At 40.7% G+C, this 17285-nt stretch overlaps 2 protein-coding genes across 3 annotated transcripts; one reads left to right on the top strand and one right to left on the bottom strand.

Annotated features, from left to right (window-relative positions):
- Nucleotides 1–1964: 1964 nt before the first annotated feature.
- Nucleotides 1965–13289, bottom strand: BCL10 (B-cell CLL/lymphoma 10). Of its 2 annotated transcripts, none has more exons than XM_011982109.1 (3): nucleotides 12502–13289; nucleotides 6780–7068; nucleotides 1965–4157 (listed from the first exon to the last, which is right to left on the bottom strand). In XM_011982109.1, the coding sequence occupies exons 1-3, from the start codon at nucleotides 12556–12558 to the stop codon at nucleotides 3802–3804; spliced, it is 702 nt and encodes a 233-aa protein (XP_011837499.1). In that variant the 5' UTR covers nucleotides 12559–13289; the 3' UTR covers nucleotides 1965–3801. The 2 variants fall into 2 exon arrangements, with proteins under 2 accessions (XP_011837499.1, XP_011837500.1); XM_011982110.1 differs by having other exon boundaries at nucleotides 1970–4124.
- On the top strand, nucleotides 12570–14400 carry LOC105541192. The gene is made up of 2 exons (XM_011982112.1): nucleotides 12570–13000; nucleotides 13861–14400. Exons 1-2 carry the CDS (start codon nucleotides 12646–12648, stop codon nucleotides 13869–13871), a joined length of 366 nt encoding a protein of 121 aa, XP_011837502.1. The 5' UTR covers nucleotides 12570–12645; the 3' UTR covers nucleotides 13872–14400.
- Nucleotides 14401–17285: the final 2885 nt, after the last annotated feature.

Here is a 17285-nt window from a genome sequence, read left to right as displayed (position 1 = left end):
ATCTGTCCTTAAATTCAGTTCTCCTTTCAGAAAGCCCTCATAAGATTACATTTAAAAACTGTAGATGAGTTTGCTTCTTGGTTTGCTTTTTCTCCAAAGTCAACAGTGGATATATTTATCCAGTGATACAATATAATACTAGAGTGTGAAACTTCCACCTCCTTTTTACATTGCTTAGGTAAAAAGATGGTAGCTGTTAAGACTTGACTTCTACCTCATACCATACACAAAAATTACTTTGAAATGGATTATAGCGCTAAATGAGGAACTAAAACAACTTCCAAAAGAAAGCATAGAATATTATCAGGATGTTGAGATGGCAAAAATTTCTTAAACAAGAAACAAAAATCACTAGCCGTGAGAAAAAAATGTGATAAATTGGATTTAAAATAAAAAACTATCTATGAAAACAAATAAACAAAAAACTGCCATTATCCTGGCCTGCCTGTATTTTACCAGTGTTTGACATTGCACACAATGAGTGATATGCTGACTAAAGACAAATCACCTCTTCAAAAGTGAACTCTCCCTCCCCTGAAAGTAGTGAATTATCTCAATTGATTGTTCAGTCACAGGCAGTCACAGTCCTTGCTCTACTCTTTCTCCCCCTCTCACCAGTGAACTTGGCAAGTTTTTAAAAGTAAACAAACAAAGTGAACTCATCATGAAAAGACCTGGAAGAATTTTGATGCACATTGATAAGACAAAGAAGCTAGTCTGAAAAAAGCTACATACTATGATTCCAACTGTATAAGTTCTGGGAAAGATGAAACTACAGAGACAATAAAAAGATCAGTGGTTGCCAGGGTTGGGAGTGAGACGAGAGGGAGGAAGGTATGACTATGCAGAGCACATGAGCTTTTGAAGGCAGTGAAATTATTCTGCATAATGGCAGATACATGATATTACACATTTGTCAAAACCCACAGGACTGTATAACACAAAGAGTGAACCCTAATATGAACAATGGACTTTGGGTTAACAATAGTATCAAGATTCACTCATCAGGCTGGGCGTGGTGGCACACACCTGTAATCCTAGCAGTTTGGGAGGCTGAGGCGGGTGGATCACCTGAGGTCAGGAGTTCAAGACCAGCCTGGCCAACATGGTGAAACCCTGTCTCCACTAAAAATACAAAAATTAGCCAGGCGTGGGAGCACACGCCTATAATCCCAGCTACTTTGGAGGCTAAGGCAGGAGAATCCCTTGAACCTGGGAAGTGGAGGTTGCAGTGAGCCGACATTGCACCACTGCACTCCAGCCTGGGTGACAGCCAGACTCCATCTCAAAAAAAAAAAAAAAAAAAAAAGATTGGTGGCTCATGCCTGTAATCCCAGCACTTTGGGAGGCCGAGGTGGGTGGATCATGACATCAGGAGATCGAGACCATCCTGGCTAACACAGTGAAACCCTGTCTCCACTAAAAATACAAAAAATTAGCCGGGTGTGGTGGCGGGCACCTGTAGTCCTAGCTACTTGGGAGGCTGAGGCAGGAGAATGGCATGAACCTGGAAGATAGAGCTTGCAGTGAGCCGAGATCATGCCACTGCACTCCAGCCTGGGTGACAGAGTGAGACTCTGTCTCCAAAACAAACAAACAAACAAACAAAAAGACTGACTTATCAATTATAACAAATGTGCCACATCAGTGCAAGATAATATGGGAAACTGACGGAGAAAGGGGTATTTGGAAACACTCTGTATTTTCTGCTTTTTTATAAATCTACAACTGCTCCAAAAATAAAGTATTAATAATATATACATATACATAAAAATTAACATTTTTGTATTATGATAAATATGGTATCCCTGAAAAGTAATTTTTCACTGCTGCATTAATGAACTTAGTTAACAAATTGCATCCCGTCAGTTATCCTAAATTACACACTTTTGGCAATGGCTAGTTTTCAGGGCTAAAAGGAAAAAAAAAAGATTTTGTAGAAGTCAAAAACCCACAAACCTAGCTTTATGCCAACCTTAATCTTATTGTCTATGTAGTTAGAAAACAGTCTGAAAGAAAACTCAGTGTTAAAACTAATCTATATATAGGTGTTACTGTATATCTAAATTATAATCTTTGATTCAATTTTTAAAAAGGTGTCCAGGAATTGAATTTTAAAGTCTGCTTCTGCTTTTTAAATCACCTTCCTTAAATGTAACCTATTTTCTTTCTAACACCACTATTTTTGCTATGCATTGGAGGTGAAACATTTCTCTATAATCCTTAGAAAATGCTTACACTAAAAAAAACCAATCTTTAAAAAATTTTAAAGCTAATATGCCAATCTTCTTCATGATGGATAAATTCATCAGTCCATCCAGAAATAGAACTGGATCTCACAATCTTAAGTAATGTTTTCTATAAATATTGGCACATATTTAAAAAACTTTTAGATACTTCCTATTGAAAATTTGTAACTCCAAAATAGCACTACTTTAAAAAAATTTTATTGTTAATAGGAAAATTTCAATTTCTACATTTTTGCAATTAATAATGGAAATATATAGGAGACAGATGTCACGAAACAGATAAATTGTAATTTAAATAAAAACAGTGAGAACATAAGATTTATAAATGTGTAAAATTAGTCAAATTTTGTTATATAACAAAAAGAGAAATCTGGCTAATGGCCCACTTATAGCATTAAAAACAGAATTGTCACACACACCAAAAATAATTTATTCTAGTTATTTCAACTGTACATTGGTCCTCATTAAAAGAGAATGAAAAGTACAGAGAAAATATTTTTTAAAAAATCTCATCAGGCTAAGCGAGGTGGCTCAAGTCTGTAATCCCAGGACTTTGGGAGGCCAAGCTGGGTAGATTTCTTGAGCCCAGGAGTTCAAGACCAGCCTGGACAACATGGCAAAACCCCGTCTCTATAAAAAAACACAAAAATTAGTGAGGCATGGTGGCACGCACTTGTAGTCCCAGCTATATTACTTGAGAGGCTGAGGAGGGAGGATCACGTGAGCATGGGAGGCAGAAGTTGAAGTGAGCCCAGGTTGAGCCACTGCACTCCAGCCTGGGCGATAGGGCAAGACTCTGTCTCAAAAAAAAAAAAAAAAAAAAAAGAGAGAAAAAAATACCTCATCAAATTACATCTAATAACTGAGGTTTAGGCCAAGACATTTGTCTTTAAGAATGAAAATGATTAAATCAAGAATGTGAAAATCCTAACAAAGTAGGATTAGTAATGTTAATTAGAAATGAATGTTGGCAAACTGAGATCTGAGGTGGCTTATACTCCATCAAGTGTTCCTCCGGTCTCAAAAAAAGGCTGTTTAAGTGCCTATGAGACAATGGAGTAGAAAAGAGATTTTTTATTTTCATTTTTCTATATTGGCAGTTTTCCCATCAGTGATTGGTTTTATTACTGAACAGGAACAGCTTAATGCTGAAAATTTGCTGCTGAATGACTGGCAAAGACTATTAGACTGAAAATTTCAAGCACAAATGCACTGAGGAAAAAACATTCTTCCCAGTAAGAGTCTATTCTCAAATAGAGATATATTCCCTATTAAAATCAGTCTTAAAATAGAAAATATTTTAAAAAATAGTGAAAGACCTTAAAAAGGAAAAAAAAATTACTAAAAAGTACATGATCAACATGATTTACAATTAGCTACCTTAAAAGCATGCTTTTTTAATTCTAAAAATCCTATTTACAAAGTATGCTTACATCACATTTTAAAAGACATGTATCAAATGTAAACAAATCATTACAGCCATTTTATAAAAAGATTCATATTTTTTAAAACATTTTTTGTCATCATTAAAAATTAAAAAGGCAATAAAGTGTCATTGTCGTGAAACAGTACGTGATCTTAAGGGAAGAAACATCTCACTAGAGTTTCCACAAGTTCCTTCTTCTTCTAACTGCAGGTCTGGCGGCAAAGGAGGAGCCCCTGGGTCCCCAGGTCTGGGAAGTGTAGTTGAAGAGAAGATGGTATTTTCAGTTCTGCCTACTTCTAGAACAGGCAAATTCAGAGAAGAATTAGTGGAAAAAAAGGGCGTTGTGCTGGATTCTCCTTCTGGATGGTACATGACAGTGGATGCCCTCAGTTTTTCAGAGAAATTACTCTCACTTGAATTTGATCTGGAGAGGTTGTTCGTGGCTCCATCTGGAAAAGGTTCACAGCTGCTACATTTTAGTCCTACAATAAAATTATTCATATGTAAATGAAAAAGTAACTAAAAAAAATGGAGTCACTGTCCATCTTGTGACTTGTTAAAGATTACAAACTAGTTACCCCACAATCAAAATTTAAATAGCAATTTATAATTTCTGTCATAATCTATTTCAAATCTAATTTGCTTTTCTCAACAACCATGAAGTATACTATTATTTGCATTTTCTAGATAAGAAAATAGTCTCATGGAAGTTAAACGACATGTTATAATTCTTATTTAAGGTACAGTGTACATATAAACTTAACCATCTAAAATTTTTTATAAAATAAGAAATAGCTTTCACAATAAATATTCTTTAGTATTCTGGTACAAAAAATATTAGCCAATAAAAACAAAATGTAAACAGGGCAGATGCTAAAATTCTATCTGTTGATAAATGGCAATGGCTAGTTCTTGAATAATAGGATATTAGAACTAAAAGGAATTTCAGAGGTCACCTAGGATAGTCTCTTACTATTAAAAATGAGAAAAAAGGGCGGAGCATGGTGGCTCACAGCTGTAATCCCAGCACTTTGGGAGGCCGAGGTGGGCGGAACATGAGGTCAGGAGTTCGAGATCAGCCTGGCCAACACGGCGAAACCCCGTCTCTACTAAAAATACAAAAATTAGCCAGGTGTGGTGGCAGGTGCCTGTAATCCCAGCTACTCTGGAGGCTGAAACAGGAGAATCGCTTGAACCTGGGAGGTGGAGGTTGCAGGGAGCCTAGATCGTGCCATTGCACTCCAGCCTGGGCAACAAGAGCAAGACGGTCTTTAAAAAAAAAAAAAATAGAAAAAAAAAAAGGCACAGGACAGTTAAGTCATGCCCAACATTCCAGGACTACTTTGTGGGAAATTGAGAACTACAATTCAATAGATAATGTCCTGTTTCTCAACCTCATAGTTTACTCAAATGACAGTGGTTGTTCCCAACAGCAATGGTATGAATGTATCTGCCAAAATTTCACATGTTGGAAACTTGGTTGCCACTGCAACAGTGTTAGGAGCTGAGGCCTCTGGGAGGCAACAGGGTCATGAGGGCTCTGCCCTGGACTAATGCCATTATCATGGGAATGGGTTACTTATTTTGGGAGTTCGACTCCTTTTTCTTCCCTTTCACACTCTTGCCCTCCCTCACTCTTCCATCTTCTGCCCTTCCACCATGGATGACCCTTGCCAGATGCTGGCGCCATGGACTTGGACTTAACCAGCCTCCAGAACTGTAAGAAATGAATACATTTCTTTTCTTTATGAGTTATCCAGTCTCAGGTATTGCTACAGCAGAAAACAACTTAGATACCATCAAAGAATTTTATCACATCCAAGGGGTATAGTTAACCATTATCCACAGGATTGAAAGAATAAACACAAATACAATTTACCCTTCTGTTAGGCTTAGCAAATATTCAACCTACAGGCACAGAAACCCTGAGTTGACAATTTTTAGGTAAAACCTGCATAGTCTATAAAGGACACTTACATGTCACTTCTTCCACTAGTTTTTCAACCTTACAGTTAGCATGTCTATTCCATGCTATAGAAACTACTTTCTCAGATATGGCTCAAAAGGGAAAACTTGTAATGTGTCCCAGCAAGGGGACACTTACAGACTATGAGTTCCTTAAGGGCAGAACCCTAAATTATTCTTTTCTGTATCCCTAATGCCTAGAACAGCTGTAGAACGTCACATGCACATTTATGTGTTCTGGAGAGTGAGAGAGACGGCGAGGAACAGAGAAAGGAGGGGGTTGGGGATTTAAATTGTGTAGGCAATTCCACACAATATTCCAATCAATGAGTGTATATTCTGGAGTGAGAGTCAAATGGGACAGGTGAATTTGCTATTCTCTTAATGTTTCCATGCTTTCACATCTTGCCTGACTAGTTTCAAGTCACGAATATTTTATGCAACGTGATTCCTATAAACAAGTGCCAATTACTTCATCTTGTGATCAACTGGTGATCACAAGAAAAACTAGCAGAGTTGGACTTTTAAAATACTTTGCCTAAATACTGTTCTTTATGTGCGATGTACAGTATTTTCTTTTATATTCTGCTGACTTTAGAAACAAATCCTTATGTATACAGGGATTTCATAATAGTTATGTTTTCCATAAATGGTATTAAATGAATACAAATGCAGTATATTGACAGATATTCCACTTTTTCAATGTAATAAGGTCATATAAGGTAAAATAAATGCAAATTGAATATAATTTTGAAGTTTAAACTTTTTGAAAGCAAAATGATCATTTCTGGTTTTTTTTGTTTTGCTTTTTTGAGACAGGGTCTTGCTCTGTTGCCCAGACTGGAGTGCAGTAGCACAATCATGGCTCACTATAGCCTCAATGTCCCAGACTCAGGTGATCCTCCCACCTCAGCCTCCTGAGTAGCTGGAAACATAGGTATGCAGCACCATGCCTGGCAAATTTTTTTAATTTTTTGTAGAGACAAGGTCTCGCTATGTTGCCCAGGCTGGTCTCAAACTCCTGACCTCAAGCAATCCTCCCGCCTTGGCCTCCTAAAATGTGGGCACCTGGCCTACTCTGCATTTTTAAAAAGCATTATTACATTTAAATTAACTCTTAGATAAGTAAGATATCTTACCTTTCAGATGTTCTAGTTTTATATTTCTAAGTTTCAGCACTTCATCTGTAATCTTCTGTATCAGGAAGTTCTGTGTTTTTTCTCGCCGAATTGATTCAACAAGGGTGTCTAGACCTTTTGGGTTTTCCTGTAAGTAGTCTAACAATTTTCCAGCCCTTTTTCTACTTGATGTTCGACAAGAAATTTCTTCAGTGTCTTCTCTACTGAGTATTTTTTTTGCACGTAGATGATCAAAATGTCTCTCAGCTATGATTTTCTCACACAAGTATACACGTAAATTTTCTAAGGCCTAAAAGACATAAAATATGGTTCAATGTTATTTTATAACATCTAAGAATATCACATAGGTGACTATTAGTTGGCAATCTTAACTGGTGTGAGACAATGTTCTAAAGTCAGGCGGCTCAGGCCTTCTAAAATGCATGCTAATTAAGACGAAGGTCCAAGTAGACACAAGTAGGTCCTAGATATTCCTCACTGCTTTGATCTCACCTTCAAACCTAAAAACCAAGACCAGGCTGTTGTGAGGAGGGACCGGCTGAATCTAGAGGGCCTGGGTCCTTGGAAACAGGGAGGTCTGTTGAGGGCCATCTTCGGGAATAAAGATGAGGGCAAAGACTACTGTACATTTTAGCTATCAGTTAGCAACGAGTCCAGAATTAGTCAGGACCAATAACTTAGTGAGAGGTCTCACAGTCTGTAACTTTCTCATGTTTGTTATTAATTACTCCATTTCCTTAGAGTAAAACTATTAAAAACAAAAAACAAAACCCTAAACTGAAAGAGCCCATATGTATCTGTCTTTGGGGTCCGCTGGAAAGACTACACTCTAACTCAATGAATTGGTCTTGGTGGAAGGGAGATGGAAAGATGTGTGGGGAATAGTGAGTGTTGGAAAAATGAAAGAAATAAAGAAAAAGCACACCACAAAAAAGCAAACCTAGACTTCAGAAGTGCCTGAGAGCTTAATTAGCAGAAAACCCATGTTGATCTCAATAAATGGCATTAATAATTTGATATCGGTGACTGTATTTTAGTTCCTCTATTGACTAGACATACGATCTTGGGCAGGTAATTAACTCCTCTGTGCTTGTTTCCTCAGCTGACTGTTATATGAGGAATAAAGATAGGCAAAGTGCTTAGAAAAGTGCTTGGTACATAGTAAGTGATCAACATATGTTAGTAACGATGACAAAGGTAATGGAAGGCCAAGTACCCTAGTATATGATGTCAGGAAAGTAGGCTAGGTGAAGGGTTCCTGTGGTTCTTGGTCTACTGAAGTTCCACATTTACTTGTTTGTTCACAGGACAAACATTTTACATATCTTAATTCCTAATATGCCGAGTGCTGAGCACTGAGTATACAAAGATGAACAAGATTTGAATCCTACATGCAAAGGGCTCATGGTCTAGGTGGGAAAACAATAAATATCACAGGCAATAATTATAAAACAATGTGATAGGGCCCAGAAAAAAAAGATTGTAGGTCAAATACTAGAAGAGCACAGAGTAAGCAAATAACTATGTCCAGGACCTGGTCCTTATCATATCTGGCATGGATTATTAACAATAGAAACCTAGCTGCACTTACTACCTCCTTCCCCCTCCTCAACATTTCTCCTTCAAGAGAAAATGGAAATCTGGAGTATTATATGAATTTTACTAAATTTGTTTTAAGGATCTCACTCTGTTGCCTAGGCTGGAAAGCAGTGGCTTGATCATAGCTCACTGCAGCCTGGAATCCCTAGACTCAAGTGATCCCCATCTCAGCCTCTTGAGTAGCTAGGACTACAGGTGTGAGCTACCATGCCCAGCTAATTTTTATTTTTATTTTTTTGTAGAGGAGGGATCTTTGCTACATTACCTAGGCTGGTCTTGAACTCCTGGCCTTAAATGATCCTCCCACCTTATCCTCCTGAGTTGTTGGGATTACAGGGGTGGGCCACTGTGCCCAGCAAATTCTAATATTGAAATTTTCTTAATTTAAAAACAATTTTAAAAACAATGTTCTGCCCTGTCTTAAAGGATAAAGTTCCTTTACGTGGCAGAATAGTAGAGAAGTTAAGAGCATGGCTCTAAAGTTGGACCAACCTCAGTTCAAATTTTGAATCTAGTACTCACCCTTGTGAGAGCTGGCCCAAGTTACTTCACCACTCCAAGCTTCAGGTATGTTATTGATAAAGTAAGGATTAAAAACTTAACTCACAGGACATCAAGGAGGACTAAATGCAAATACTATATATGAAGGTCACGCATAGTCTCTGTACACAGTAAGTAATAATAACTAATTAGGGAAGACAAGGTTCATTGATAATATGGCTCCTGCCTACTTCTCCAACTTAATCTATCACTACCTTTGTCCTGAAAATTTATGCTCTACCTAAAACTGTCTCTCTACATTTCCTTATGTATTTTTTGTCTTCTTTTCTTTTATCAGACCCTAAAGCCCCTATTCATCCTTTAAGATATAGGTCAGTGGTCATCTTCTTTGGAAAGGTTTACCTAACTCCCCAGAATGAGTTAGGCACCCCCTCCTCTGTCCTTGTAGCACCTTGTGTATACATTTCACCTTTCTATACACCAGGACTCTACCTCTTTCACCTATCTCAAAATTCATTTCCAGATACTTCCATCCTGCCCCAGTATTCTTCTTGAAGTCACCAATGACCCCCTTATTGACAAATCTTTTCCATTTTCATTTTATTTTTCAGCTGCATAAACACAGTTGACTACTCCCTCCCTGAAACAATAAAATTGTTACATGAATACCACACTCTCCTGGTTTTCTTCCCATCTCTGTGGACACAAGTTTTCAATCACTTTCTCTTTTTCTTTTTTGTTATCCTACTTTCAAGCTAACAAGTCACTTTTTAAAACTCTTTTCTTTAAAGGTTTTTAAACCATTTTTCTCTTATAGCTTTCAGCTTTCTAGGTAAAATCATTCCATCCCACACTTACATTTCTAGCTCAGATCTCTCTTCTGATCTTTAACTTTGCAGATGTAATTGCTGATAGGACATTTCCATGTACTAATCTAATTATATCCTCTTCCTCAACTCCCACGTTCAATCCATCACCAGGTCCTATCCCTTCTAGTTCAGAAACTGCATCTGGAATTCTCCTGCTCCATCCATCTCCACTACCTTCACCCTGATCCAAATCACCATCATCTTTCATCTCTATAGATTCCAAAAGCCTGCTCACTGGCTTCCCTGTTCTTATTCTTGTTCTCCTCAGTCCATGAAACAGGCAGAGGGATCTTTAAACAATATAATTCTTCAACATGTCTCTACATTACTTGGGGGGAGGTGGGGAAACGCCAAATACTTTATTTACTAAAAGGCTCTTCATGAAAATGGCTCTAGCCCACCTTCCTAACTTCACTTCAGATTACCCTCTGCCTTCCTCCGATTTCCCCAAGTCACCAAGGTCTTGTATGTCTTAGGTCCTTGACAAATTCTATTCTGCCTAGAATGCTCTTCCCTCAGTTCTGTCAAATCTTTCAGGAATCAGTTTAAATGTAACCTCTCCTGACCATCCCATCTCAAGTCGATTTCCCCTACTATTGTCTTAGCACTGTTTGATTCCTTCATAGTAATTGCCATAATAAAAACAAATATATTTATTTGTTTTAAACTCTAACATCTCTGTTTGAAACAGACAGCTACGAGGTATGTTTTAGCCAACACTGTATATTCCGTACTTACCAGAGCACCAAGTGGTTAATGTTTCAGATGAATGTAAAACTCACTGCACTTATTTTGTGATTTAAAACGATTCCCCTCAAGAAACTGAGCTCTTTTCAAGTTAGGATTGTGTCTTCATTTTTAATTTTTGAACTGTTAGAACCAACCACAGTATCAGCTTCACAGTAGCATGTAATCCATATTTATTAAACTGAACTAAATCCAACCAACACAATCAGACAAATAACTAGATAGGAGAAGGGGGAGACACTAAAGAAGTGGGAGGTCCCAAGGCGAAGGGTGGTAGCACACCATTAATCAGGAAAGGCAATGCAGCAGCAATAGCAAGCAACTTTGGGAAAAGGATAATAAAAAATTCAATTTTTTGACAAGGTGAGCAATCTGTAGGATATAAAAGTAGATTTCCAGTAGACATTTGGAAATAAGGACCTAGAGTGGAGAGAGAGAGAAGTCCAAATATGTGGATAATTTTAAAACTAAGATCAGAAGACATTTTGAAAATATCATGAAAAAAATCTCAAAGAAAAAAGCATGCACATAGTTTTTTTTATAGACCTTTTGAAACCCATCCATGGTTTCCTCAAGGTTACGCATTTCTAATATAGGCGTAAAATGAAATCCTGAAGACAGATAACATCAATGAACTGACAGAGAAAAACAAAGACCTGGAAGCCCCTCTTCACATCTGTACTTGTATACAGATCTTATTTCCTTCCACTTGTAATTTCTCAGTTCCTGTTTTATTAGCTGTAAAATGGGAATGGCAATTATCTTCTTTAGAGGTTGTTGTGAAGGTTAAGTGGGAACATTGTAAACTGTGTGACACAGCATCTGGAACATAGGAGGACTAGCTCTTGGAAGTCAAGGTTTTACTGGCACTCACCATGAATAAGACAACATTTATTCTACTGTAGTTATTTATGTTCCATTCTTATCTCTACTAGAATGTAAAGTAGGAAACTGATCTTCATTTTTCTGTATCCTTCCAGACCCAAGGCCAGTGCTTTCCATATAGTAAGTGCTCCATAAATCTCTGTTGAATGAGGAAACTAAGCACAACTCCCAGTCACATCCAGTTGCCTTCTGCTGGTGAGTCACACCAATTGTGAGCACAGCGTAATAAAGCTTACAGGGAAGAGGAAGGGATTTGAAGTGGATGAACATTTAAAAAGTTGCCATCCTGTCCAGTTCACCAAAATGACTTTGTGAAAGTACTGCAGTGTTCAGTAAGAACACGTTTCATGTTGAGTTTCTGTTTTTAATTTGAATTCATATAAAGTATTTTAGTGATACTCATACAGGTCTCATCTGGCAAAACAAGTAAACGCAAAGGAAAAAGAATGTCCTATCTCAACAAAGCCATTCATTACAAATAAATATGAAGGTTTATGTAGTTCTGCACCATCCGAGAAGAGCATAATTTAGCTACTGAGTATTTTCGACGTTTACCTGTACATTAATTCTCCGCTACGTGTATTCACTCCCCCAACCCCAATTTAAATATGTGGGCGTCTGCTTACTAGGGGAATTCCAGGTTGTGCTTTCAGCTGTTGAGCTTCCTTAAGCCCCCTATGCAAAAGAGCTTCACATTTTTGGTCCACTGCTTGGGATCCTTCACCTGGTACAGCCTTCGCTCCAGGCTGAGAGAGCAGCCTAGGCAGCCTGACTCAAGGATGAATCTGAGCCACCGGTCCATGACGAAGCAGCTCCAAGAACACAGTGTGGGGAAAAGCATGAGGGGATGGGTGAGGAGTGGGCAAGAATCAAAACTCCACTGGGTAACAAAGCCCAAGCTCTGAGTTTAGCGACGTAAAACCTGGATTGACAGGTCACTGGAAGACCACTGCCATCAAGGTCCCTCGGATGCAGGGCTCGCCACAGTCTTCCTGTGCTAGGACTTTCCGCTCCTCGGACCTAGAGGATCCTCCTTGTCCTCGGACTCCAGGCTTCCGCTTCCCTCGCCCGCTGGGCTGCAGCCCGCACCCGCCCGCCCTGGGCACAGTTGCGTTACTCACGTCCTTCTTCACTTCAGTGAGGTCCTCCTCGGTGAGGGACGGCGCGGTGGGCTCCATGGTGGAGGCGGGAGATGGCGCTTCTTCCGGGTCCGGGAGCTCGAGCTGCGCCGCCCCGCCCTGGCTGGGGGCTTCGGTCTCCGGGTAATGGGGGAGAAGAAGAGGAGGCAGAGCGGGTCGGGAGAAAGACGGCCGCCCCTTCGGGAACAGAGGGACTCGGGGGGGTCAAAACGTAGCGCTTCCGGCCCCGCCCCTGGGGTCGACGGCGCCGCAAACCTACGCGTCGCGACGCGGAGCTCGGAGGAGTGTTCCTTCCCTCTCTTAGAGGCTCAGGCGCAGGGACCGCCCCGCGGAGCGTCCCTTGGCAGAGCCCGCCCTGTCTCCGCGGCAGCCTATTGGCGGCAGCCCGCGGGCCGATCCTGTTCCCGCCCCCGATCGGAGCCTTTCGGGTGGCTCCACCCACAATGGGCGTTTCCTCAAGCCACGCCTGCGCAGGTCGTCGGTAAGTGGCCCAGGTTAGCTTCCTCATAAGGCATCGTTTCCGTGGGTGGGGTCCGTGAGTGCCCAGGCAGCTGGCACCCTCAGCCTTTGCTGCCTGCTCACTTCGGGGGAGTCTGGTCTGGGCTTGTCAGTACCTTCGGGTTCCTCCCCTTTTCCCAGACCCTGCCCTACAATTTCCTGTTGCTATGTTTGCCAGTTATTGTTTCGGTCACACACGAACGCACTCATACACACATACACATGCATACACACAAACAGCCTAACTACTAAAGAAATTTTTGAAAGAAAAAAAGAAAGCACCTACAATCCCACCACTTTAACACCTAGTTTAATGTTTGCATACTTTTTGGTCACTGTTCATTGTAAACATAATTTTTCCTCATTAGTTAATCTGTGTAATGGAGATAGATATGCTTACATTTTAGGGCTGCTGGGATCATATATAAAGTTCTTAAAGGTAGTTGGCACACAGTATGCACTCAACTGATTATTTATTTATTTATGGAGACAGGATCTCACTCTGTTGCCCAGCCTGGAGTGTAGTGGTGCGATCTCGGCTCACTGCAGCCTCCACTTCCAGGGCTCAAGCGATCCTGCCACCTCAGCCACCAAGTAGCAGGGACTCCAGGCGTGCACCACCAACCAGCCCAGGTAATTTTTTTGTATTTTTTATAGAGATGGAGTTTCGCCATGTTGCCCAGGCTGGTCTCAAACTCCTGGGCTTAAGCCATCCACTCGCCTTGGCTTCCCAAAGTGCAGGGACTATAGGCATGAGCCACCCGGCTCATCCTACTCAAACATTTATTGAGTCCTCACTAATATGTTCTAGGCAACTTATACTATGAGTCCTCCATTTTATAGGGGGAGACTGATGAAGACACGACTATCCCCAGACCATATTCTAACTACTATGGTGCTGTGTAAAAAGCAACCTGAGAAGTGTGGATGACAAGCTACAGGTAGGGCCCTGGGCCCAAGACGGTCGCTTGGACAACATGCTAAATAAACTATAAATAAACTCGATAGTATTTGAAGCTACAAGAGTAGATAAAAATTACAGGAGGACCAAGGACAAACTTGGGAAAGCCAATGTTTAAGGAAAGGGAAAGCAAAAACACACACACACACACACAAACAATGTAACCAGAGCCACAAAAACTAGAATCACAGCACAGGGATTCTGATGTTTACATTATGTCCTGTTTCCATGTTGACACATTATACAAGGACAGTATTTTTTCTGATTGCTTAATTGTTCATCATCTTCCATCTGATTTGCTTAACCATTCATCCTTTCACTTAACAAATGTTTTTTGAATGTCCACCATGTGCCAGACACTGTTCTAGGTGCTAGGAAAACAGCTGTGAACAAAACCAATAAAAATCCCTTTCCTCATGGAATTTATATTCTAGCGTATGTGTGTTTGGGGCAGAAGAGGTAGGCACTTGAAAAATCTTATCTAAGTTTATTTATTTATTTATTTGGAGACAGAATCTCACTCTGTCACGCAGGCTGGAGTGCAGTGGCACGATCTCGGCTCACTGCAACCTCTGCCTCCCAGGTTCAAGTGATTCTCCTGCCTCAGCCTCCCGAGTAGCTGGGATTACAGGCATGTGCCACCACACCCAGCTATATCTAAGTTATTTTAAAAAATTAATTAATTTATTTTTTTGAGACGGAGCCTCACCCTGTTGCCCAGGCTGGAGTGCAATGGCACCGTCTCGGCTTACTGCAGCCTCTGCCTCCCGGGTTCAAGCAATTCTCCTGCTTCAGCCTCTTGAGTAGCTGGGACTACAGGCCCATGCCACCACATCCGGCTAATTTTTGTACTTTTAGTAGAGATGAGGTTTCATCACGTTGGCCAAGTTTGTTTTAAACTCCTGACCTCAGGTGATCTGCCCACCTCAGCCCCCCAAAGTGCTGGGATTACAGGCGTGATCCCCCATGCTTGCCTATATCTAAGTTATTTAATTTATTAGAAGATGATAAATGCTAAGAGGAAAAAATAAAACAGGGAAGCAGGATGAGACTGTATGGATTGGTTAAAATTTAAACTAGAGTGGTCATGACCTCATTGCTCACTTTGGGAGAGTCTGCTCTCGGCTTGTCAATACCAAGATAAGGGATTTCATTTATGCTTAAAGGAAGTGAGGAAGTAAGCTGTGTGGATATAAGGAGAGAGCATTATGAGTACAGCCGGCAACCAACAAAAATGCTCAGTGTAACTGGAAGGAGATGAACTCTTTGTGTGCTGAGTCATGAGTGTGCTGAGTCAGACGGGAAGCCACTGGAAGGTTCTGAGCAGAGTGACATGATCTGATTTGTGATTTGAAAGGAAGCACTTTTACTTTTGTGCTAAGGGGAAAGAAGATGGAAGAGGGAAAACCATTTAGGGAGTTATTGCTTTATCCAGGCCCCAGAGGTTGTGGTTCAGACCAGGGTGGAGCAGTGAGGGTGGTGGGAGCATTTTGAAATGAAGCAAGGAAGCAGTTTGATTTCATTTTGAAAGGATCACCCTGGCTGCTAAGTGGAGAGTAGATGGCAGGGGCAAGGGCAGAACCAGAGACTGGGTGGAGGCTACCACAATGTCAGGTTCATGACTGCACCAAATGTCATGCTTGGGGTCAGGTTCCAGCCCATGCTGAGGTCTAAGGGGAGTGGGTGGATAAGCAGAAAGAACACTCAGGGGACTATAGGCAGGTGAAAGATGATTTTACTCAGCAGCAGCTCTCGTCAACAGCTTTCTTACACTAGCTCTCTACACTGTCCACCTTGTCTCAGCTGCTTAGTCTGGCAGCTCCCCTACACAGCTGCGTGGCTGACTCTCCCTTGCCTTCAGGGTCAGCAGCTTAACTCTTTCTCCCTCTGGGCACAAGCAAGCCGAGCTGTGTCCTGGCTCCCCACTGTCAGTCTCCAAGATGGACAGCTCTGGCTCTCTCTCTCTCTCTGGGTGCCAGCACATCTGCACAGTGTCAATGGGCAATTATACCTTTTACAGACAATAGTGGCTTAGAGCCAAGGGATGGCCTTCCCATGTAATGACTGCATAGCTGTGATAACAAGTGGAGTTATACGCCTGCGCTGTAAACTCGCTGAGTCCCTGTGGATGTTTACCTTGGCCTGTCCTTGACCAAACCACAGCCATGTTCCTTACACACAGCCATCCAGGCACAGCTTAGGGTGGCGTGACCGGGGTTGGGGCAGTGGTGAGCACTCCCCACTGACACCTTAAATTGTTCCCAAGTGTTCATTGTTACTAAAAAATTGTCAATTTACATATTTTCATCAGTTTTCCTTTCAAATTATCATTGCCTTTGCATAAATTCCCAGAACCAGGAGTACAAAGCCCAAGGAAATGAATATTTTATGACTTTTCGTATATATTTTTGCAGGTGCTCTCCAAAAGGGTTGTATTGGTCTATCTGTGTGTGGGAATGAACTGTTTTTACCACAGTCAGATCAGTTCTGCTGATGAAGGAGAGGATTCACTCATCAAAGCAAGTGAATTGAATGCTGCCAGTTTAATGCACTCATTTTGAGGTTGCTACTGCACTGTTGTTCTTTTTTAAAGGAAACATTTTAAGCCCACCAAACTATAAAGAATATTACAAACACCCTACGCTCACTGCCAAGATTGAACAGATATTGATATATTGCCACATTTGCTTGTTATGGCTTTTGATTATCAAATGTTAGTGGCAGACATCTTTGATTCTTGAACATTCTTCCATGCCCTTACTATACATCTGAGTCTTTCTCTTTCCTTGACCATCATTTCATTTCTGACACCTCCAACCCTTTTCTATTCTCAGTATTCATTTCCTTATTTATTTAGTCAACTAAAAAGTTAAGTGTCTGCTCTGTGTAAGAATTGGGAGTTACAGAATGAGGATCAGGGATTGGGTGGGACTGAGTGAGGATTACAGGAGTTTTTTATAGCTGAAAGAGTAATATTTTGCTTTTCAGACTATGTGTCAATGTTCCCAAGATGGATTGCCTAGCTTAAAAAGCCACATCTGAATCACGTGCTTAATCACAGAGCTCGTTTGTGGCAGGCTTTGCAACTCCCCGTCCTTCTTGCTTTCTAATGCATCACAATTCTTTCATTAGTAAACTAATTTTCCTCTTTCTGCTAAATCACAGGGTCTGTCTAACAATGAAGTTTGGGCATAGTTTCAAGAAAACAGCCCTGCCCATCCACTACCTTGCAATAATCCTACTTCTTCCTCATCCCTTAACACAGCCTCCATACCACCTCAACTTCTAGGTACTCCATCTGCCTCCT

This window comes from Mandrillus leucophaeus, unplaced genomic scaffold (genome assembly GCF_000951045.1).
Source record: "Mandrillus leucophaeus isolate KB7577 unplaced genomic scaffold, Mleu.le_1.0 Scaffold235, whole genome shotgun sequence".
NCBI lineage: Eukaryota > Metazoa > Chordata > Mammalia > Primates > Cercopithecidae > Mandrillus > Mandrillus leucophaeus.
Note: the sequence above shows the minus strand (reverse complement) of the source record. Positions and strands in the feature narration are given on the sequence as shown.

What these genes read in the sequence shown, in the direction of transcription:
- BCL10 (XM_011982109.1), bottom strand. Translation starts at nt 12,558, where the DNA reads ATGGAGCCCACCGCGCCGTCCCTCACCGAGGAGGACCTCACTGAAGTG. An exon ending in TCACTGAAGTGAAGAAGGAC is followed by an intron (nt 7,069 to 12,501) that starts GTGAGTAACGCA and finishes TATGTCTTTTAG; the next exon opens with GCCTTAGAAAATTTACGTGT. An exon ending in AAAACTAGAACATCTGAAAG is followed by an intron (nt 4,158 to 6,779) that starts GTAAGATATCTT and finishes ATTTTATTGTAG; the next exon opens with GACTAAAATGTAGCAGCTGT.
- LOC105541192 (XM_011982112.1), top strand. Translation starts at nt 12,646, where the DNA reads ATGGGGGAGAAGAAGAGGAGGCAGAGCGGGTCGGGAGAAAGACGGCCG.